Here is a 15,642-nt window from a genome sequence, read left to right as displayed (position 1 = left end):
ATCAGCCTATTGTACTTACAAAGGATTTGGGGCTCAAGCAAGTAGCCCCAAATGGGGACGTTTACCCTCCATAATGTACACATGTAGATGAATAACAATGGATCACCACACGGCTCATGACAGGGTTTCTGAGCTAACAGATGTCAGGTGAATCTTTACCGCTAATGCAAAGGAAGAAAAAAATACTTCCCTAGCCAAGCAAAGCAGACCCGACAACACCAGCTGGTGAAGGAACAAGATGCTTGGGGTGATTGGATCCAGGGAATGGTTGGTGGATTATCCAGCTCTCTTCTCCCTGGCTGCTTCCTTTAGGACTAGTATTTGACAGGAGGAAATGCTGCGTGTGAGCACGTGAGTACATACACACACACACACACACACACCCACACACGGCAACAGCAACACTGCTGGCAGACAGCCCGCAAACCTCTAGCCATGGATGTGAGAAGGGCTCGCGTGCCCACGTGCAAACAGTGCCTGGCTCTGCAGAAGGAGACAGCAGCCAAAGCCCACACAGTGACAACGGGGCAGCTGCTTATGCTCTGGCCCCCTCTGTGAGCCCTGAGCACATGAGCGGTCACCAGCAGTGCGGAGCGCGGAGGAAGAAGCACAGAGCACCACAGGTGCTACCCCTGCACATGGCACGGGACGCAGCTGTGCTGTCAGGTGAGTTGGGCTGGGGGACATGGAGAAACACTGCTTGAAGTGACTGATGATAGACTCCAAGGAGTTTTGTCACTGGGACCGTAATTAGGAGCACCAGCCAGCAAGCCTTGTGCCCAAAGCATCCCCGTTCAGGTTCTAACCTGAGAGAAACGTCAGAGTGGAATTAGGAAGGTGCTGAAACACAAAGCCCAGGATGAAAAGCCTGGCAGCTTCTCAGCTGCCTCGACCTGCAGTGAAACAAACAGTGAAACAAAGCCGCTCTGCTGCTGGATTCATCTGGCCTTGAGGCAGAAGGGTTGAGAAAATTGAATTTGGAACGCCGGCTCTGCCCCGGGTTTTTCTTCCAGCCCAGCTCACAGTTCGGGGTTAGCAAAGGCATCTGCCTCCCTGCGTGAAATTTCAGCTGTGCACAGCAAGGACCGGGTTCCCCTCTTCAATAAATAATGCCTGCCAAATCCGCTCGTCCCCCTGCAACTCTCCAGTCACAGGTATCCTTTGCCTTTATTTCTCTCTCCCCTTTCTTTCCCTTAGCCCAATTCTTTCCCCACACCCTCACTGTCCTAGAGCAAAAGGAAGCGGCTTCCACTCAGAGTAAGTTTTCTGAGTCCTCCCCAGAGCCAAGTGAAAACCAAACAGAGAGGATGTCGGAGAAAGCAGCACCCTTCACACCCCACCCCCACCCCGAGCCTTACATAATCATTTCATCATCTCTTTTATGAAATCGAGTTCAAATTCCTATGGCAAAATTCCTTCAACTGCTTGAGAATGGGACTTCAGGGAAGGAAGTGTCACCAGTTTACTACATGGCCTGCTGCTAGCTAGAGCCCTGAGTAGTGTACTTTGTCAAGATTTTCAGTATTGTTTTAATTGAGATATAATTGACAAGTACCATTCTATTAGTTTCAGGTGTACAGCATAATGATTCAATATTTGTATATATCGTGAAATGATCATTGCAAGTCCAATTAACATCGGTCACCAAGGATTTTAAGTGATCTATGCCAATTCCTAACTCTGCAGGTGCTCTCTTCTTTTTCCATGTCATTCTCCCACCCGCTGCCATCTGCCATAGGATTTGTCCCAGGCTTGGGGAAGCCCTCTCCCTGTTTCAGTTACTGGGACCAGCTTCTCTTCTCCATGCATCCAGTTGGTTACAGAGGTCCAACACGGTTAGATGCACTACCACACCTCACTAACAGGAGGCGCCAAATGTATGATGTGCTTCAGCTGGAGGAGTGCAAGATTTTCCCTGCGATAATACAAACAAGTACCCTCTTTTAAAAATTCATACTCTGTGAACCAGAAGCTATTTCATGTCTGGTTTAAGCACTTGCGAGGAGTGTGCTGGGAAATGCAGCAGAACGCAGGAGCTATCTGCAAATAGATCTCCGAGGAAAAAGGCACCATCCTCGGCATGCTGCCTGTAGCAAGGGGCTTCTTAAAAATTAAATCTGTTCTGGAAAATACGCAGGCTCTTGCTATTATAGGCAGCCCAGGGACAGTCAGGTGGATGTAAAAGCCTGGAAAGTAAAAAGGTTTGAGTTGCTGCTGGGTTCCTATAACACTGCTGGGTACAGAAGAGATAGCAAGCTCACTCTAGACCCCGGAGAGCATCATATCCTAGTCCACTTCTCCTTGGGGTCTCTAGACACCTCTAGGAAAGAAGAATCCTGAAGCTGCCCTCGCCTGTAAGTCTGGGACAAATGCCCTTTTGAAGTCTTCAAGCAACCCCTTCATAGGTAAAACCAGGTGGAGTTATAGAAAAAAAGAAACAAAATTGAGGGGTAAGGAGACTGGCTAGTGGTTCCCTCAGCCGGCCCTCTCTTCTCGGATTCTTACAGAGTAGATTCACTATTTTCCCGTCATCCATGCAGCCATTTAACCAGCCATTTCTACGTGCTGTCCACCATGAGGCATGAAACCAAGCAGGACCCTGTGGGGCTCCCGGGCAAGGAAGCCCTTCTGTGTCCCCCGTTTCTTGTTTGTAGGGAATAGACTCCAGCCTCCATGACCTTCCCTGAGTCCCAAAGGGCAGATTCGAACAGTTGCTAATCAGGGAAGGGAGGGGATGCAGAGACAAGAGAGGAGTAGCCAAGAAACACTAGTGCAGCTTTGGGGCAGGTCCTGGTTCCACCTCAAGGGATACACATAACAATAGCTTCGAGCTCTTCTACAGAACTAAAACCCCCAACAAATGGAAGATGTCAGCATTCTTCATTCCAGAGAAGACCACTTGAGGCCAGATTAAAGGAGTGCAGGCCCTACACATACTCTGATCTTATCCGCAACCCCACCCTTGAACCATCGCTATAAAACTCCTCACCAGATCCTCCCAGGTTGGGACAATTTTTCGGGGCCCAAGCCCACTGTGCCCCCTTTGCCTGGCAAAGCTATAAAGCTCTTCTTTTCTACTTCACCCAAAACTCTGTCTCTGAGATTCGATTCAGCACCAGTGCCCAGAGGCTGAGTTTTTGGCATCAGGCATGGGGGGTACCCTCCATGGGGCATAGAGTTGCCTTCCATAAGACACAAGTGTACCCCCATAGGACTGGATTTCTCTCCCAGTCAGGTAAATTCCCACCTCCTCTCCATCAAGATCCAGCTCAAAGTTACCCCCTCAAAGCCTTTGCTAATTACTCCTGGGCTAGAGAGGGCTTAGACTCATGGTCCTCATATGCCCACTCTGACGTTAAGGCCTTTCCCCAGCCCTGGCTGTGTTCTGGGCCCCAGCGTGACCCTCCAGCCTGCCCAGCTGCGAATCTCCAGCCCAGCTGGCCACCCACTTGAGAGCTGAAGGTCATTCCTCTGGCCTTTCATGATGGTCTGGGACACGCTGCAGCTCTGGACGTCCCAGCCACAGACCATCACAAGGATTTTATGCCACCTCCGTAGTGCCAGAGCTGACCCACGTGCCAAAGAGAACTTGTCAGGAGGATCACTCTGCCTCCGATTTTCTGGTTTCTCTACTCCATCCTTAGATTATGTGACTCACCTGGATCCCCCTCCCCCTTCTCTGAACAAACAGCAAACCATCTAGCCCTGCGGTGCCTTCCAGGAGGCCGAGATGCCCTTAGGCCACAGCTCTCTAATGGAATTACACAGGAGACAGGCAGGGCGTGCTGCAGCCTCCAAAGCCCTGTGTGGCTGACAGGCTCCTCAGGGAAACTGAGGGCACAGGGACCAGTGCTGCTATCCCTGGATCTGGGACGTGGGGTTCACATTTAGAGGAGGGGCACAAAAGCAAGAGTACAGTCTTGGTGATTGCCAGACCTGGGCTCAAATTCTAGCCCCAATTAGCTTACTGGATCTGGGGCAAATTATTTAACCTAATTGGACCTCAGGTTGCTCTGCACGGAAATGAGATAATAACGCATAGAAAAGTTTTAGCGTGTACTTGGCTGGGAAACACTCAATATATGAGGGTGATTGTTATTATTTTATGCTGGCATCAGTGGTACCTACAGAGGCTGAGAGATCTCTATACCCAGGGCCTGGGGAAGAAAGAATGGGAAAGGGATGGTGTGGGATATATGGGCAAAGATTAGGAGGGAGAAAGGAGAGGTGTCTCTACAGATACCATCTTACAGTCAAGGCTTCAAAAATCTATAGCAATAACAAGAGAAAGGCACATGGCCAATAAGTTGATGGACTTGTATGTTCATTTGTTGGTTGGCTGGTTGGTCGGCGAGTCCGTTCATTCATTCATTCACTCATTCATTCATTCAACTATTGAATGCTTACTTTGTACTAAGCTCTAAGAGAATTGATCAGGACAGAGGCGAGTCGGGCAGACAAAGGCTCAGCCCTCAAGGAGCTTCTATATAGCAAGAAAGACACACAGAGTTAATTGGAAGTATAGCGAGAGCTACCAGGGAGATGACCAGTGCTTACTGGATCTAAAGGACACAGGGCCTCACCTATACCAGAGAGACTGAAGAGAAGCTATATGGAGTCCTGGCCTGACTGTGGATTTACTCTAGAAGTTTAAGTTAAGGAAGGGCAGGACAAGACCATTAAGCGACACTGGTAACAAGTAAATTACACCCAACAAAGTTTGCAGTGAGAGGCACCAAAATTGGGTAGCTCCGTGACACACATTCTACTAGAAACCATCTACATAGGCATCTGGGCTGGGATAGATTTGCGTGTGAGCTCCCGATGCCAGCATCCCAAGCTCCCTTGGAGGGGTTGAACTCACATTTGATTCCTTTATTCTAACATCTCTTTGAAGGTAGTTATCATTACGAGAGGCAGCCTAGGTTCAAATCCTGACTTTCCACTGACTAAGAGCAGGGGCTGGAATAAAAACCTCCATGACTCACTGGCAAAATTTATAAGAACGAGCTCATAGCCAAAGAGAAAACTTTTCGGAGTAGGAAGAGCATTTAAATGGGAACAAGGAAGCTCAGACACATGGCAGATGAGGTAGGAACGTGAAATCTGACTGAGCCAATAAAATAACCAGAAAGTAACCTGCAAGGAGGGCCTTTGAGGCCAGGGCGAAAACATGTCTCAGCAGCCTTCTATTAGCGCATGTGTAGCTAAATTCTCTTTGATGACGTAAGGCTGGCTGCCCTCTAGAAAGCAATGGCTCCTGAGCGCTTGTGGGGAGGTGAGGGAAGGCTGAGTTCAGGAGGGTGTTCAGAAAGCAGGGAGCCTCCGCCAGCAACCTCTGCTGGGGCTTTACCGAGGACCCAGTGAGGGACACTCCCACTGCTGAGTCTCTTTGGCTTCTTGATGTTTCACCGACAAGACCTGTCCATTCTACAGGTCACTGACCGTCTGAGCCAGAAGAGAGATGAAAGATCATCTAGTTCCTGTTTCCCAAAGATGTTCTGCAAAACACTAGCTCTGATGGATGCTATTAAGTATATTAAAATAGATAATAAAAAGAAAGATAATAAATACTTATTGGTATAATTCAAAAAAGTGTTCAGGGGCCAAATAAATGTGAGAAATTTGGGACGCCAACTTGCTCAGCTGGGGACTGAGTCCATGGTCTGAGACTCATTAGCACCACCCTATTTATTATGAGTCAACCACACACTTCTAAGAAAATATTAGGAAGGTACGTCACTCTCCAAAGGACTGCATTGGCATGGCAGTCCTCTAAGGTAGACTGGATCTTTTCTAACTTGTGGTAAACACACTGTGTCACAGGACATCAAGGATGATAAGAGTTAAGAGAAATTACAGCTTCCCGCCCCCACCACTGCCTCCACGTCGGGCTCTTCCAGTCCCTCCATCTATTCTGTCCTAGGAGGAAATCGGATCTGTGATGATGAGTCCAACAGCACCATTCTTTACCAAACCCCCCTGATGAACCACCTGGTCCTCTGGTGTTACTTGGGGGGCCCAGGCACAGATCTTGGAATCACCTGTCTGGGAGATTTCCAGGCGTTACAGTTTAGCCCCTACTCCCCTTTTAAAACATTTAGCACCTGACAGGGTCTCTGAATTCCCAGAAAAACTAAGCTCGTCCATAACAATAATGATAGCAACACGTACATTGAGAACTTGCTTCGTCAAAGCACCTTTCTAAGGTACTATTACCACTCCTATATTATCAATGAATGAATTGGGGCCCAGAGAGGTTAGGTAACTGGCCCAAGGTCACTAAAAGGACAGCCAGGATTTGAAGTATTTCAAGTCTTCTTGACTTGCCTCTATATGATTATTCTATGAGCCAAACTATTACAGTCCCTGCTCTCCTTCTTTGCTCTGCTGCCTCCACTCCTACCTATAATGGAAGAGAACTAACCCAGCTGTGTACCTACTACCTGCAAGGCACTGTGCCTGGCAACGTAATCACCCTTCCACAGCTACCCAGTGGGGTAGATAGGATGAATCCACAGAAGAGAAATAGTTGTACTTGTTCAAATTCCCACCCCCCCTGCTGCCCACACCTCCCCAGCTCACAAGTGGCTGAGCCCAGATGTGAATATCTTCCTTTAAAGCCTATACTTATTGTAGAACTTTATTACTACCTTGGAAATGGCTGGATATAGCCTGACCACCCGCAGTTTAAGCAGAGTTATACATAGTGAAGCATGGAGCCCTTTCATTATCTCCCACCCCCAGGATCATGATGGGTTTCTGCTATATGCTTTTGGGGGTACTAAGGAGTGTCCCCCAAAATCCACAGAGGGCCTCCCAGGTCCCTAACATCACTTCTGATCCTCTTGATGAAAAAGGACTTGGCTTCGGTTTATATTTTGTTGTCCAGAAAGAATTATGGTCTTATCACTCACATCATCTGTCCCCTTCCCACCCTTAATTCCAACACCCTGATTTTAAAATAACCTTTACAGCTTGACAGTTTAATAGATGATTTTAATTCTACAGAAGCCCTCCCTGTGGAAGAATGGCAAGGAAAATATGGGCTGTGTAGAGATCGTTTTGAAAACTTAGTTCTTCAGTGAGGAAGGGGATGTATTTCTAAGCACCTGGCTCTGTGGTGCTTTCTTTCCATCTTATCAGCCTTCCAGAAGAATTCGTTCAGGGAGAAAACTGAAAGCCTTTCCAATGCCACTTATACACAGAGCTCTCTCCAAACCTCCAATGCTTTGACCTCCTCTTCGCCAGAATAAAATGCCTTTTTGTTAAAGTGGGCTAGAAATGTACATATAGTATTCAAGACAATTCACTATGGCAACCTCAGTTTTAGAAAACTGGTGCTTTGAAACCACCAGTAACTACAGTCCCAACTCCCTCCCAAACTCACTATGTTGGGGCCTTATCAAGCTAAGAAAAATCCATCCTGGAACAAATTACTATATGCAAACACGATGCAAAACATACTTACAAACATAAAAATACTGGCTTTAAAAATAAAGCGCCCTACACAGAGAATGAGCTCCACCCAACTAACTACCTACATGCCAATTATCCCATGCACTGACTGCTGCTAATTACCTAACGGCTTGTCTGCAATACGTCATTTAATTGAGGTGCACTTCCTCTACTGTCCTGACAATGAGCAGGAGGACCAATCTCCTAGCCAGCACCTGGGAAGTGAGACCTCTTCCCCAGTCGTAAGGAGAGTAGAGCCCAGGTGAAACATTCAAGAAAGGGTCCGGTTATAAACAAAGAGGGGCAAAGCATGAATTCAGAACCTCCTGGACTGAAGGCGGAAGGTGAGGATGGGTGGCGGGGAAGAGAGGGAATAAATATGTAGCGAGTGGTTCCTATAGGCACTATGTCAACTTCTTTTGTTTTAATGCATATGATCTTCTCAATAAACCTAATTAGGAGGGATTTTTATTAGACCCTTTTCACAGATGAGGAAACTGAGGCTTAGAATAGTTCAGCAACTTGCACAAGGGCACATGGCTAATCAGGAGTCACACCAGGGTTCAAAACCAGGTCCTTAACTCCAAAGCGGGTACTCTTTTTAGTAAGTCACTAACATCACGGCCAAGCTGACCTGCTGGGCCATGCCTCCCCAGCACACCCACCAATGGTGCAGCTGTCACTCTGACGGGAAAACCTCTTATGTCTCGCAACCTGGGATATGACTGGGATTTACTGTACAATAAAGTGTCCTCCAAGTGTTCTGAAGGATAGCAAAGGCCACTGGAGATATTTTGGAGACAATCTGTGCCACCCCTGAAAAGTCAACAGATGGGGAGAAAGCAGAAGCTGAAGAATGCCAGCATGGGAAAAGCTGAGAGCCACACTTAACCGAGGCCCACCACAGGATGCAATGCTGCTTATCAGGAAGATGGGGGCAGGTGCCGGTTTGGAATCTACCCCTTATGAGCTGGGTGGCCTTGGAAAAGTGATTCTCTTCTCCATGGGGTCCTAGCTGCTTCCTTTGAGAAGTGGGATTGGTACTGTAATGTCATGAGGTTGTTCTGAGGATTTAATAAGCTGACATAAAACATACACTGACATTGTGACATATCTGGAGTTGGTAATAATGTTACTATTAATAGTGCACAAAGCTCCGATTGCCTGTAGGAAAATGCCCGGAGAGCCTGACATCCTAGGAAGCCGAGGGTCTGAGATGAGGAAGGTCCCACTTCCCCTTTTTTCATGAACAAGTACACGCCACCTCCTCAGAAGAGAGGAGGATGCCGTGCTTTCCTTTTGGCAAAATACTGATGTCCTGGTGACTGACCTAACAGGTCAGAACAACCTCATTTTTCCCTCCTTGAATGGAACTAGCCAAGAGTGGGTGTGCGCCGACCTCACCACTGACAGGAGCTAAAGGGACAGTGAGGCCAGAACAGCTGGCCCCTCCTTTCCTGCAAGAGGTGCAGAGAACCCTGGGATAACATCCACCCCACGGAACATTCTGCAGAGCAAGTGCCCTGCCATCCTGCAGAGCGAGTACCCTGTATACACAAAGGCAGAAGCGTAAGATAAGAAAGAAGGGAGTGTCAAGTGGATGAAACAAAATAATAATTCACAGTTTAATTGAGCACATACTATGTTCTAGAACCTGTATGTAGGAGCTTTGCAAATATTATCTTATTTAATCCTCATAATTATCTTACAAGTAGACCTTTCCATCAGCCCCATTTTACAGATGGGGAAGCATTTAGAGCTTGCAGAAGCACTAAGTGGTAGAGCAGGATGCAGACTAAAGTCTCATCTGGCTCAGAGCCCACAGACAAGGAAAACCAAAGGTCAAAATGCTGCATCGGCCTTCAGGTTCTGCCTCCTTCATCCTTGCCTGTGACCTCAGGTGTCTTTGGAGGAAGGTAACAGGTCCTCCATGAGTTGGGTCCCAAGAGCAGTGCCAAGGGCTGGGTGGTGCTCATACACATGGGTTCAGGGATAAGGGGGTGAGACTTGGAATACAGAGGCTAGGGTCAGCAGGAAGAGACCTGGTCAAATGAGTCATTTCTGGCTCCGGTTCTTTCTTTACTATGACCTTTCTATAAAATGTCATATTTGTGAAATGAGGGTGGTGGTGAAATGGAGGAGAGACTGGATGTTCATTGAGGCACCTTCCAGCACAGAGTTCTTGCTGTGCGCTGGAGGACATCTACAGGACCGAACAACTCCCCAAACAGATGTCAAAGGCACTGTGTTCTCAGGAATCTTTGCAAATAACACACTTGATTTTGCCAAGATAGAAACAGCCGCAAGAATACACTTCATTTGGCCAGAAAAAAATAGCTACAAGAATGATTCATGCATGTAATGTTCTCATCTTCTATGCCCTATGTAACTAGGCATTAATTCGCAAAAGGACAAAATGAGAGACTACAATGAATATACCAAAATGCCTCTCTTTTTTTCCTCTTTATATAAAAGATCTCACTAAAATTCTCTCAGATCCATATCAGACTCATAGGCACTTGATATTGGAAGGACATTTGAAGATCAACTGATCTGACTCTCCATTGGATGGCTAAGTCCCCTCCACAGTGTCTCTGAGGGGTCTCCAGGGGATGCCTAAATACCTCCAGGACAAGAAACCAGATACCTATTGAATTCAATGGGCAGCTCCGATCTTTTTCGAGGTCCTTCTTATACTGTCTACAGCTTTGGTTCCACCTCTGCACCTTGTGGCCACACAGACTACGCCAAATGCTCCTCCACACAGTCCTTCAGAAACGTGGTCCCCGAGTCTTCTCTTCTGCAGAGCTGTCAATCATTCTGCACTTACAAAAACAATCTGACCGCTGACACACTGTTGTTTTTGTTGTCGTCCTTGTTTTTCTAAGACAGATTTACTTGATCCACAATTTTTCCAAGATGATTAGTCCTCCAAGTAACCCAAACTGTGCATTTTTTCCAACCTATATTATCAGCAACACTGAAGGCCGATCATAATCAACTTGCTTTCATAAAAAGAAGGAATCCATCAAAAAACAGACTTTAAGAGAATCCACTTGGTTAAAACTATCACCAGCAAGCGTTCCATGTTCACAGATAAACAGGGAAGAACTATGAATGCACATTTCTCCCCCACTACCCTTTCCCCACTGGAATTTAAACGACCAGCTTTCCAATCACAGAACCATAAAAATCATCAATCATCGGCCACAACCTCACATCTTATGATGTGGATACTGAGGCCCAGCGATCCCTTCTCTTTCTCCATGCCATACCCGGATGTTTTTATAATACCCCGTGCTGGGTTAGGCACTGGGGATACCAAGCCCTTGCCCTCCCAGGTCTCTGAGCAGGGACTCACAAGGCAGTGTAATTCAAGGAATGTAAAATAGGTAGAAGCACATTGGTGGGGTAATCCAATGACAGGCGTTTGGAACCTTGTACAAAAAACTTGGCAAAAGGCTGTTTCCTTTCTCTGCGCCTTTACTCAAGCTGCTCCTCCAAGTGTAACCCTCCTCTTTGTTTGGCAAACTGATCCTTTAAGACTCAGCTTAGGTATCACCACCCCCACCAATACTTTCTCCCTGACTCCCCCTTTATCTGCCCTTCTCCCTTATGATCCCGTTAACACCTTGTACAAATCACGCTCATTGTACGTAGCATCATGTACCACACTTAGCCTTCCCGTGTGGATTGTCTCCATTAGACTTGAGCTTCCTGAAGCTAGGGAACTTAGTTTTACTCAGTTTTATACATCTAGTCTGGTTCAGTTGGCATGTACTGGATTTGATGAACAAATAAACATTTCAGCAGACTCTTAAGGGTTAACAGGAGTATGTCACACACAGAAGAAGAGAAGAGAATTCCAGGTCAGGAAGCCCATGCAGAGAGACAGTGCTCTGAAAGGGCATGGCATGTCTGCAGAGCTGTGTGGGCCATTCTCCCTGTGGGCGTTGGAGTGCTGGGGTTGGAGCTCGGGGGTTAAGTTTGGGCCAGATGTGAAAAATCACATAAGCCGTGCTGAAGTTTGCAGACATTATCCTGTAGTTAGGGTGGGTGCAAAAAGTCTTTATGGAGGGGAGTGACGTCATCCCATTAGTCTTTAAGGTCACATAAGTGGCCAAGGAGGAAGCACCGCATTGAGGAGAGACACAGGGAAGGAGGGTGTGTTTGGAGCCTATGGTTGCTTCAGAACAGGGGGAGACTCTGTATCAGGGGCACCGTGGTGCAGGAGCTCAGGAAGAGCCCTGAGGGGGGATGCAAAGTGTGGACCCAGGTTTGAGAGCATCAGTGGAACCAACAGGATCTGATGAGTAAACTGAGGCGTGGGAGACAGGGAAGAAGCATCAGTGTTGACGGCAGTGTTTCTAACCTGGAATCCCGGGGTGAGACAGACAATGTTAATAGAGACGGGCCACGAGAAGAGGAACAGTTTTGGCGGGGGGCAGATCGTGAGGTCATTTCTGGAAAGATTCCTATGACAATCCTCCCAGACGATGTCTATAGGTTGAGAGCTACTTCTTAACTAAAGGACATAAATGAAATGCAAGAAAATCAGTCATGAAAACCTCAAGAGTACAAGACATATTTTAATCCTCGCAGAGACAGAGCAATTCTGATGATTTGAGGGTGAAAGAAACAAGTTCAGATGAGAAATCTTCTGGTTTTAAAACTACAAATCATTTCTCAGTCCGTTAAATTGACAGTTGTATACAAAATATTCTCTAGACAATCAGATTCCATCTCTTATTTTCTGGACTCAACTGAATCATTTTCACATCTTTAAAAAAAATTCTTATTACCAGCTGGCTAATAGCCTCACACCATTTAGTGGGTCCTAGTCACCAGGGAGAATTCACTTTATATTAATTAAGTGGTCCCGCTCAGCCATTTTATTGACTAACAACCTCATTTTTTACTCATCTTTTCAAAATGCTAGAAGGTCAGGATTTTACTGAGGAAAAGCCTACAGACACACTCATGAGCAAATCCCTTCTGCACCAAAATCAATCCATCTTTTAATCTAGCAATATCCTTTTCTCTCTCATTTCATAGCAAAAGCTCCAAAGAGCAAGCAACAAACGGAACCTCTACAGAATCAACTGCTCCACTGAAGTAAACAGCAAGAGGACTTTCCTGGCTCATGTGGTTATCCTAAGTGTACAGAGACTCTCTCTTGGTAGAAAAGAGACTGAGATTGCCAGCTTACCCTCTTCCTCAAGTTGTAGGTGAGAATGAGGTTCCGGGAGAAGGAGTGGGAGAAGGCTGTGTAGAATTCCAGCACTTTCTGCAGGGCGTCCCGCTTGATCACATGCAGGTCACAGTAGGTCAAGGCCCTGACGTTGGCACAGGACTGGGCAAGGGTGGCTTCCTTCCAGAACACGTCTCCAAACACGTCTCCCTTCCCTGAGGAGAGAAAATGGTGATGAGGAAAGTATCAGTAGGAGGTGTCTGGCTATCGGGGTTGGCTTCCCACTGTCTCCCAGAGTTGCTGTCCATTTGGCATCCCATGGCTTGGGCTCAGAAAAGGCAAAAATGGTTTTAATTTGGACCTTAGCAACATGCAATTTAAGAAACTTTAAAATACCATAGGATATATGTCAAAGTTCAACCAATAACTGTGGGTTCATTTGTGACGTCCTGAACACCCTAACCAAAATGGGAGCCCCGTGTTATTCTTTATCACCCACGGTTTTCCGAAGCATCGATCATAGTCTGCAATTATATTATTTACTTGTTTTTTGTCTGTCTCCCAACATGAGCATTCCTGTGTCTCATCTCTCCACTAACACCCAGTGTCTGGCACACAGTAGGAGTTCTCACAATATCTGCTGGCAAAAGAGAAGTGAGGAAGGAAGGTGAACGGGGGGTCTACATTAGAGGGACTTAGAGGCACACACTAGGCTGCGATGGGGAGGGTGTGGACTCTTCATTGGAAGCTGAAGAACAGGCGGTGTCTCCCCCGTTTAGGATGACCTACATGGAAGGAGTCAGGCAAGAGTGGAGTTCCTCTTCTCCCACACTCTGTCCACTGCCCTGAGGTTTATGTTTGTGTGGCGCCTCATTCCTCATCCTCTCTCCCATACCTCCTTCCATGTTCCTCCCCTTGCCAAATGCCCTAATGGCGGTATAAAAAGATGGGCCCTATATAAGTGGCATCTCCAGGATGCCACTAGTATACCTAGTATTCCACAAGACTATATTTAACAATATATTTAATAGTAAGTCAATGGAGTACTCATTCCACATAGCCATATTCTGGGTCAAACTCCTATCAATCTCCTCTAAATATCTGTTTTTCACACCTAGGGGTATTCTTCCTACCTTTCCCAGAATCCCATGTTTTAACATATGTCTAATGCAAAGCTTAATTCATTCCTGGCACAGCCTCTGGTTATAAATAGCTTGAAATGTTGTTTCTCTTGCTTTTAAATTTTCAGCACAGATAAACACAAATTTGAATCCCCAGGGAGCCAGAGAGGAGTATTTGGGGGGGTGTGTGTGGTGCGGGGAAGGAAACAATGCAACAAGGGTGAAAACCAATCTAACAACTCTCAAGGGAGTTGTCAGCCCATGCATCCAGATAAGCCACACTCTGCAGTGAGAACCCAGGTACCCGCGACTCAGTGTGATCTACAGGGCAACTGTTTTCCTAATTCAGGCTAAGGAGGCAATTAGAGTTTTAAGCATCTGGACAGAACTTGACTTTTTCTCAAACACCAAAAAGTGTCCGCTCTAAGTACATAAGGTACTCCATGGGTACAGCCCTCTCTAAGCACCTCCACGACGTGAGCTGAAAAGCAAGTATACTGGACACATTACTCTATGTGTTTGTGAAATAATGTGTAGTTCTAATTTATGAAGACGGTTTCACCAACTCAATATGAGTAGGATACATGCTTGGGGTAGCATTGAGGTAAATATGCCTTTAAAACTGTGCTATTTAAATTCCCTTACCAGGTGTTTTTCAGCCATCTGTTATGAGTGGGCTAAAGTAGGGCAGGGGCCAGCGGATGGTAATGTTTCTCTCAGTGTGACACCACCTGGCTTCCATGGAGAGAGGTTCATTCAGTGTGTGCTCCCTAGCATGGAGCTCTCACCAAAAAGGCTGGCCAATTCATTCATACATATGGAGCATTCTATAACCCCTCTTTACTGCTCTGCAGTGCCTCTCACACCTTTCATAATTATGTAATCCTGTTCTCCTAGAGAATGTTCTTTATCTGACATGCAGTATGGTAAACAGTAAAAAAAAAAAAAAAAAAAGGACCCTACACATATACTGCAGCTTACTTCAAGAGGCAAAGCCTAATTCCCTTTCCTTGAATCTGAACTCACTTTAGTCTCTTGCCTTCATCAATAGAATGTGGCAGAAATGATGTTGCAGGATTTTCAGGCAGGGTCATAAGAAGCCTTGTAACTTCTGCCTGTGTCTCTTGGAACACATACTCTCAGGATGCTCCCTCTTGGACCCAACCACCATGTTTTGAGAAGAACAAACCACACAAGAGGTCACATAGAAGTGATCTGGGGACAGCCAGGCTCTGTCAGTCATGTAAGCAAGCCATCTTGGTCATCCAGCCCAGTCGAGCCTTCAGATGACTGTAGCCCCAGCCAATGCTGGACAGAAACCACGCGTGGGAAGTTCAAGGGAGAACGAGCCATCTGAGCCAAACAACCCACAGAATCATGAGAAACAATTACTTTCTTAAGCCACTAAATTTAGGAGCTGTTTGTTAAGCAGAAATAGATAACCAGAACAAACAGAATCATGGAATTCTAGGATGAGAGGCCCATGAGAAATTACTTAATGATTTACCTAATATTCCCGCAGAACACTGAAAATCATCCCAGCTCTGAACCGGCACCCCACTTCCTTCCCTGAAATAACGAGATGAGAAAGAGCTAGAGGTGGCTCTAATGGGCAGGTTCTCTTAAGTGAGTGTTTTGCCCATCAGTGAGAAAATGCGGAATTTACAAGTTCTGCAGTCTCCTACTGTGATCAAATGTGGTATAACTAAGCCAGAACTATTGAGAGTAGACCATTGGTAATCTTGCCTAATTCTTATTAAGATTACTTCCTTTAAGCAACCTAAGCTTCCATCAATAGATGACTGAATAAAGAAGATCTGGTGTATGTGTGTATACATGTCACAAACACACAATGGAATACTACTCAGCCAT

The 15,642-nt window shown here is 46.3% G+C and overlaps 1 protein-coding gene across 2 annotated transcripts in view; it reads right to left on the bottom strand.

The window, feature by feature from the left end:
• Positions 1-15,642, bottom strand: part of KCNH1 (potassium voltage-gated channel subfamily H member 1) — a 416,350-nt gene that overhangs the window by 76,300 nt on the left and 324,408 nt on the right. For both annotated transcript variants that reach the window (XM_065875181.1, XM_065875191.1), the window contains exon 10: positions 12,668-12,864. In XM_065875181.1, the coding sequence (XP_065731253.1) occupies positions 12,668-12,864 (197 nt within the window). The remainder of the gene's footprint in view (positions 1-12,667; positions 12,865-15,642) is intronic.

The sequence above is a fragment of the Phocoena phocoena genome, chromosome 1 (genome assembly GCF_963924675.1).
Source record: "Phocoena phocoena chromosome 1, mPhoPho1.1, whole genome shotgun sequence".
In the NCBI taxonomy this organism is placed as follows: Eukaryota; Metazoa; Chordata; class Mammalia; order Artiodactyla; family Phocoenidae; genus Phocoena; species Phocoena phocoena.
Note: the sequence above shows the minus strand (reverse complement) of the source record. Positions and strands in the feature narration are given on the sequence as shown.